The following is a 9,165-nucleotide window of genomic DNA, read 5'->3' on the forward strand; positions in this document are numbered from 1 at the left end:
TATACATATATATATGTATATGTATTTATATGTATATGTATATGTATATATATACATATATATACATATGCATATGTATATATATACATATATATACATATATATATACATACATATACATCTATATATATGTATGTATATATATATGTATATGTATATCTATATGTGTGTCTGTGCATGCATATATATAATATATATGTACATACATATATACATACACACACACACACACATACACATACATACATACATACATACATACATACATACATGTATGTATGTATACACACTACTCGAGACATGCAGACTAAGGTGCACAAACTAAAGCAAGATTCAAATGAAGGACTTGCACAACTAAAGATCACTTCTTCAGGTCAAGATATAGAAACAATTGTCCAAATACAATATGAGAAATAGATTGAACTACAATGAGAAAAAGTATCTAACAAATGCAGATAAGAGATCATTATTCAAGCACTCATCTGATTGCTCTAAATGACTTCTAGATCTCTATTCTATCTCAGCTTTAGATAACATTAGCATAGCATACCTTACTATCTCAACAACATGTATCACCCACCATTACATTACTGATCCAACTTATTTATACCATTAGAATTAATAATGTTCATTGTAAAGTTGGTTTGCTAAAAATGTAACATGTATTTTACCATCAGCCCAAAATAATCAATACAACTGATATCTTCATTTTTTTGTGAGTGTCTAAGGACTGTGTTCATATGTAAATAACATTTTTTATTTCTAGAACCATAACTTTTCCATTGATGTCAAAGGGGGAGTGTATAGAAGTAAAAAATGTTGATCTTAGGGGAGATTTTTTATCCTTTGATTCTTTAGATTCTGACAGTTATATTCTTGTTGCAGTATATATATCTTGGTTTTGTTCCGACAATTAGTCATTTTTTACTGAGTGTTTCCATCAATGCCAAAGGGGGAGATTGTTGGTGAGACACTCATGTTGTCATTGATTGGAACTTTAATTAGATATCCAATCCATAGTTCATGACTCATTCATATCGGAAGATTGATTGAGGTCCAGTGAAGTCCAGTGAGAAGAAAAAGTCATCTAGAAGAGTGTGCAGTATTGTGGTTAACAACTCAGTTGTGTTGAGTATTTATGGTTGTGGATGTGCAATATGCCTTATTCTAGGTTTATGGCCTCCAGTGTTGTGAATTGAGTAAGTTGGAAGATCCGGTAGATAGTTTTCTAGTAGAACAATATTTTGTGGCAATAACGTGTGAAGATTCTATGTGCAGATCATGCAAAGTGATTTTGGTAGTTGTTTGTGTGTTCGAGGTTGTTGAGATGACATGTGTGAAGTGGTGGACATTCTGTTTTGGTCTGCTTAGTTGTTTTTGGATTGGATTGAGCCAACTTAGGTAACATGTTTCATGTTACATGTTATGCATCTTTGGGCCGACTTGATGAAGACCAAATTTGAGGTTGCAAATATATAAGACTAATTGATTTGATCATTTGGAAGATCAATGGTTATTTGTGGTGTGTATGAGTAATTGTGCATATTTTCATGTGTGTAGTTGAAGGATTTGTGCTTTGAAGTACAATAGAATATCATAACAGAGCAGTGGTGCAAAATAGGGTGTTTCGTGCTTAGCAAGAACTATTTCAGGCATTTATAGATGTTGTTTATTAGATTTTGGCAGTTGTTTGTGTGTTTGAGGTTGTTGAGATGACATGTGTGAAGTGGTGGACATTCTACTTTGGTCTGCTTAGTTGTTTTTGGATTGGATTGAGCCAACTTAGGTAACATGTTTCATGTTACATGTTATGCATCTTTGGGCCGACTTGATGAAGACCAAATTTGAGGTTGCAAATATATAAGACTAATTGATTTGATCATTTGGAAGATCAATGGTTATGTGTGGTGTGTATGAGTAATTGTGCGTATTTTCATGTGTGTAGTTGAAGGATTTGTGCTTTGAAGTACAATAGAATATCATAACAGAGCATTGGTGCAAAATAGGGTGTTTCGTGCTTAGCAAGAACTGTTTCAGGCATTTGTAGATGTTGTTTATTAGTTCAAACATTCCAATTATTATATGTAATCATTTTGTAAGGTATTGAGCCTTTCAAGGTTGTAGCCCTTGCTTGTAATTGAGTAGTGAGCTCTAGGTAGTGCGCTTGAATGCATGTGCATTACCCTTATGTAATATTTTTATACTTCTAATAGAGTATACTAATATTGTGGTTTTGAATCCCACCATGGTTTTTCCCTTAATGGCATTTCCACAAAAGAAATCCTCATGTTATGGTTTTATTATTATTTTCTTTGTGTTTCCATACTTTAATTTCATTCATTGCATCAAGTGGTTTAAAGGACAGATTAAGAATGTTTTAAATTACAGAACACTGATTCACCCCTCCTCTCAATGTTCCTTGATTCTAACAACTCATCCATCCAAAATTACTCTAGTCAAATGATGCACTTCAACATTCTTTACAAGTATCAACATCACCACTTCTTTGGTCACACATAACCCTATCACAACTTTAAAAAGTTTCCTTCAAAATCCTGTATGGTTTATCAAGACAAATATATTCATCATGAATTTTTTTAAGAATAATTTTGATAATTTATTCATCACCGAACATCATAAAATAATTCCATGTATCCAAACCCTTGTACCCTAGGCTACTAAATTCACTTTTCAACCTCTACAAACTATCAACCAAATTATTGTGCCTAAATGCCCTAATCTCTCCATGATCATATTCCTCTAGAACAATAGTAATATACTAACAAAAATCTTCCTTATGAATAACATGATCATCATCTCCAGAAAAAAGTTCCAACTACATTTATATCCCACAAAATGAAAGGTTTCAACTCATACTCAAGTCTTGGTTCATAATTGATGCTTACATTTTTTTTCCATTTTGCCAAATCACTGCTTTGTAATCCTTCATCACACACTTTCACTTGAATTCAATCCTTCATTCTCCTTTGCTTTCCAAATTTGCAAGTGCACAAATGATTGTAATCGTCAAAATAAATACTCGCAAATTGGGTTTTCAAAAAGCTGATACATTGTTTTTTGAACCTTCAAGAATTACATCTAGACCACAAGGTATGCTCAAAACCTCCAAAAAATTACCACACAGATCCACCATTCTAAGAGGAAACCCAACATCAAACTAAGAGGGGTCGAAATATGTTCTTATTAAAGCTCCCCCTCAGGGCTTGTTGTATGAGTCAATTACTGAAAGAGGGAACTTCATCCACAACAGATGTTGAGCCACCTTCAACACTTCCTTCAATCTTCTCTTCTGATTTCTTTACCCATAATGTATTTCCTTTTCCTTTAAATTTTAGCACATTCTCGAGACTGGAATTCCTTCATTTACTGCTTTTACAAAAATTTGTAATACCAACAATATTACAATTATAGCATACTAGACTAGATTATGTATCATACTCCCATTCACATTTCTTCTGAAATTCTTTTTCATCCTACATTCAACAAGTTTGTGCCCATATTCATTGCAAAGATAACAACATCTACTAAAATACTAGACACTTATATTCATGTTCATTAAACTTCTACACTCACTAGCCTTGTGCATAAACTTATTCCAATAATGATAATTTTCATTGAAAGAATAATTATTTGTCTGATTCCTACATCTACTTGCTTTGTGTCCTACTTGATTACATGAAAAATAATTTTCTTTGAAAGATATGTACTTGGAAGAAACATGAGGAGGTCTCTAGTCAATCAAAGACTTCTAAAAATTCTGATTAGGCATGAAAATATTCTTATCCTCAGTATAATTATTCACTCCTTTGTCTTTCCCTTCATTGATCTTTGAGCATTCACCAAACTCTCCATTATTCTAAAACTGCAAGATAGATTCTCGTATGTCTTTTTCACCTTTCAGACTTCTAATCTGATCTTTAGCATCTTTGAGTTCCTTCTTCTAATTTATCACTTCCTCTTCTAATTTGGAACATTCTTTAGTCTTCTCATAAAGCTACATATCATATTCATCAATAGCCTTCTTTCCTTTGTCCAATAATCCCCTTACGAAGGTAATCTTCTCAAGTGCCTTCTTATTTTTGTCTCTACACTCATCTAGATCAGCTAATGCAGATCTTAGTTCTCCTTCCATATCAATAGCTCCTTCAACATAATCCTAATCACCTTGATCTAAAGCATCCATATCATTTGGCTCTTCTTCAAACATAGTGTTGAAGACTCTAGATCTACCTCAAGCAGTTAAGCTTACTCAAGAGAAACCTTGCTCGGATACCAATTATTGAGCACACACTGGATGCTAAGAGGGAGTGGTGAATCAACATTAAACTTAATTATGGGCCTCAATCTAACAATTAACAACCTTATTCAAGATATACACATTACGAAGCATTAAGCAAAGTCATCATAAACACTAACACAAGAAATCCGATATTTATACATGAAAAAACTAAACTAGGCAAAACTGTGGTGAGCACATGTTCACATAAATGATCCACTATATTAAATTATTTATAGAAAAGGGATCTCACTGCTCTAAATTTGTAGACCAAGGCTAACTCTTCATGGGGCAAGATACAAAAGAGGACTTGCAAACTTAAAGCTAACTGCAACAATGCTAGATATAAATTCACAACTTTGAAGAAAAGAATTGTATGAACAAGAACATCTCAATATGCTTATTACAGTCATTTTTATAGCACAATCTCTGACCTTATTGAAATATCCGGACCACTAGATCTTCCAGATCACTGCATCTACATCCACTGTCACTTTTGCACTACAATATCATCTGACACTGCTCACATCATCATTCTTACATCAAGTTTCATATACTCACTTCTGAATTCCACACACATATCTCACATATTCATCATCATCAAACTTACTCAAATTTGTCTCATATGTTCTTTTCAACAAAAACTACTATATAATTCATGAAGCTAATACTATTTAGGAGTAATTATAACAATCGATAATTTTAGAGTAATTCTAGCAGCATAACTACATATTAGAAAATAACCAAAGTGTCTCACAAAAAAAACTAAGGCACCAACATATTTATAGAGTTCATGTTTAAAAGGTAGGCACCCATAGTTTCCAAAGCCATCCCCTCCACCTAGGTTGTCAAGTGGTTCTTACAAAAACAACTTTCCACGTCCTTAGCACGTTGCAAACAAAACATTCCATACCACTAATGCATGTCCTTCCATAATAGAAACTTTCGATATGCACTATGTCCACTTACATAGAAACTAGAAAATCCATAATTAGGTATCCACCATGCATATAGATGCTTGGTAAAAAATAACTCAATAATAAATATAAACTACCAAACATTAATCTATCTAGCAAAAAATTAGCAACTTGATTCCTTCCCTTCTAGTATGGCTTCATTAAACACCATTGGATCTTTGAATGAGTATGTCGATATCTTTCTAATATTCATTCAATTTCCATGACTAGATATATGAGGAATATTTATTCCTAAAATGATCAACAAAAAATGTAGAGTCAAATTGTAGAATAATATAGGAAATATAATGTACATTAGCTTCTTAAAGGGTTTGATAAATGGCCATAGCTTCATCAAAGTTATTAGAAGCAACACCAAGACTACCAAAATATTAAAACTTAACTTTGCCTTTATGGTCATGACAAATACCTCCATGTATTTATAGGATTGTCTTTTGAAGCTCCATCTATATTGATTTTAACAAAGCTTAGAGGAGGACATACCCATTTAGTAATTTAAAATCATGAAAACTATCGAAAGAAGAATAGGGAGGAGAAGCCACTACAATACCGAGCCTCATAAAAACTCCAAATTCTCACTAAGGACTTGTTTTGTCTAGTAAGTTAGGAATATGAAAGAATATTATTCATTAATTTGAGGACGAATAATACATTTCCAATATAGTCCTTCAAGATTTTTAATTTTTATTTCCCCAACACTTCTTGTAGAGAATTATCTCCTAAATACATATTGTCATTGAATGGTTCAATATGAAATAAAATATCATATGTGCAAGTCATGTGTTAGGCAACACAATCTAAGATCTACATTTTTTCAATTGATATAGTGAGAACTCTCTAAATAGATAATTTATTTTATTTTATAATTTTGATTTAGATTTCCTCTATGACTACTTTTGTGAATATTATGTTATGTTTATTTTTCAATGCAATTCAAATCTCTACGTTTATATTTGAAATACAATTCAAACCTCTATGTTCTAGTGTGCCATCCTTATTATGTTTTAATATATTTTTTTTAATAGTTTTGAAATCATTTTTAATGATTAGATGGATTGAAATAGTTTTGAGTTTCATTTTCTTTTCTTATAAATAATTAATTTTATACCAGATTAATATAAATTTTGATTCATATTATTTAAAATCAATGTTTAAAATTATTTTATCTTCCATATAAATGAAAATGAATCATAAAAATTATCGTCTTTTAAATTCTCTTCTTCCAATAGTATTCATGTGGACTATGAAATATTATAACTTATTTTTATAACCTACATAGAGAAACCAGAGATGTTAGAAAGACCCCCAGTTATAAGGTGTGCGCTCGTTGTCAATCGATCGAGCAAAGTTGTCAATATTTGTGTAGTTTCCCTCATCCAAATCCAAAGCCTCCTCTTTCATTTCACAATATCTCATCTTCTCCACTCCGCCAACCTCTGAGCTCATCTCCCACATTAAAAGAAGGCTCCCTCAATCCACATTGACATGTTCTCAGTTAGAGTTTGAATAGGAATCAATAATAAATCTAGATCTGTTTTAGATATTTATCAACCATCTCCAGTTTGTTGTCAATCGTATCCCATTTGCTGTCAAAATATGTAGCTATTTTATAGAAACACTGTTATTCTTCCACAGCTATAAATTTGTAACTCGTCAAAGATTGAATAAACTCAAACATATTGCTGTTATATTTTAAGTAACACCATCATAGAATACATTGCGTTTGAATATTTGTAATTCACGAGATGGCCAAGAGCGAGAGCATATATGCCTGCCTGGTGTTTCTATTGTTGCTCACAGCGACGTTTGCTTCTGCTTCTGCTGCTGGTATTATACGTTTCCCTTCTTTTATTTCAATATTTTGTAGTTTTATAGATGGACTTTGTTTGTTGATGCTTTTTCTCTCCCTGGTGCTGCTATTTTGTAGCTTTATAGATAGATTTTGTTTGTTGATACCGACGATAATTTCAACAAAAGTTCTGAAATACTTTGATTATTTGTAACAGGAATAGAAGTGTCTGAGGGAGACAACAAAGCTGTGTGCAGAAAATGGAGCGCAAGATATATGGGGATATGCATCAATTCTGATCAATGCAACGAGGTTTGCATTGATGGGGAACACGCTCTTTTTGGAAAATGCAAATGGAGGAAACATGGACCTGCATGTTTCACTGTTAGAACAGGACCGTTTCTGTTTCTTATTTCTTTCTTCTTCTATCATACGAGAATAAAACTCCTGGTCTTATAAGCAGGAATATATTTTTAGGTCAAAAATATTGTAACCTTTTTATTTATTCAAGCAAATTTTAATATACATATATATTTGTTGTGCCCAACATTTTAAAGCAGTTTTCCTTTTCTATTAATAAATTTATTAACAGAGGTTTTAATAGTATCCAATATTATACAGATGCATTATTTTTATACACTATGTTAAAGGTATAGTTTAATTACTTGATCATCATCATTAGAATTTTAACGCACAATTCACATAAGAACAATAAGTGTAGACTTCTTTTAGCAACATAATAAATATTAATTTATTCTGATGAATATTAATATAATATCTTTTGAAAACTTGTGTCTTTCTCCCTTCTACCGTTTCATTAAAACTCTTGCGCTTATAAGTAAGTATATAAATTTAAGTCAAAGTAATGTAATGTTTATTTTTTATTAATGCAAATTTTTCTATACATATACATTTGTGTACAATATTTTAAAACGGTTTTCTTTTTTCTATAGACAAAATTATTAACAAATAGTTTTCATATAAATAAACATATAGGTATTATAAATGAATGAACATTTTTTTCTCTAAAAGCATATGTATATATTAAAAAGAATTTTAATTAAAAGTATTAAAACTATAATTTATGATTATATTCTTGTCAAAAGAATTTATAAAATGTAGTTTTCTAAACATATGATAGTATATTTCATTCAAACTACGACTTATGTCCTTCCATAATTATAGAAAAAATTTAATAGTATTTAAGAGAATAGAGATGGTAAAATTTACATAAAAATATTTTATGTGATGATCATAAAAAATTTATTTAAGAACAATAACTGCAACATTTCATATATTAATTTATTTTAATAAATATCAATCCAATATCTTTTGAAATCTCTATTCTATCTTTATATACAATATATATTTTCCTTTCACCTATGCATAAAAATATTAAAAAGAATAGCTCATATAAAACTTTTAAAAATAAATAAAAATAATCTTTCTACATATCATTTTCTCTTGTTTAACAAGGACGCAAAGCGTCAAATTCGTTCCTGCCATTAGTGTGATTAGTTTATAGTTCGTGCCATTAGTATTAGTTCTGCCATTAGTATGATTAGTTTATAGTTCGTGCCATTAGTATGATTAGTTTATAGTTCGTGCCATTAGTATGATTAGATTATAGTTCGTGCCATTAGTATGATTAGCTTATAGTAAATAGAAATAGAGATAAATATAGAGGGAGAGGAAGAGGGAGACAAATATATAGAGAAATAGAGAAATAGAGAGGAGAGAGAGAGAGAGAGAATGGAAGAGATAGATAGATATAGAGGGATATGCAGCAATATGATAAAAGGATAGAGAGAAAGGGATAGAAGGATGTAGAGAGAGAGGGGGAGAGATAGAGAGAGATAGGTAGAGAGGGAGAAGAAGGGAGAGGAGAGAAGTTAGTGTTATCAAATTTTAATTTAATATATTGAAATTCCTTTTTAATATTTGAAAATGAATATTAGAAACTTTTAATTAAAATACTCTTGTAGTTGAAAAGATTTAATTTTAGTTGTTTAAAATGAGTGTTACTACATTATATAAATATTGTTGTTAATGAATATTAGTTTAAGATTAGCAATTACAATAAATTTATTACAATTAATTTT

The 9,165-nt window shown here is 30.8% G+C and overlaps 1 protein-coding gene across 1 annotated transcript; it reads left to right on the top strand.

Moving 5' to 3' along the window:
- Nucleotides 1-6,945: 6,945 nt before the first annotated feature.
- Nucleotides 6,946-7,610, top strand: LOC131061701 (uncharacterized). Its single transcript, XM_057995517.2, has 2 exons — nucleotides 6,946-7,101; nucleotides 7,281-7,610. The coding sequence occupies exons 1-2, from the start codon at nucleotides 7,020-7,022 to the stop codon at nucleotides 7,520-7,522; spliced, it is 324 nt and encodes a 107-aa protein (XP_057851500.2). The 5' UTR covers nucleotides 6,946-7,019; the 3' UTR covers nucleotides 7,523-7,610.
- The last annotated feature ends 1,555 nt before the right edge of the window (nucleotides 7,611-9,165 follow it).

The sequence above is a fragment of the Cryptomeria japonica genome, chromosome 8 (assembly GCF_030272615.1).
Source record: "Cryptomeria japonica chromosome 8, Sugi_1.0, whole genome shotgun sequence".
NCBI lineage: Eukaryota > Viridiplantae > Streptophyta > Pinopsida > Cupressales > Cupressaceae > Cryptomeria > Cryptomeria japonica.

Bases quoted from the DNA above. Each gene is read 5' to 3' on its own strand.
- LOC131061701 (XM_057995517.2), top strand. From the start codon at position 7,020: ATGGCCAAGAGCGAGAGCATATATGCCTGCCTGGTGTTTCTATTGTTG. The intron at 7,102-7,280 runs GTATTATACGTT...TATTTGTAACAG, and splicing joins TGCTTCTGCTTCTGCTGCTG to GAATAGAAGTGTCTGAGGGA.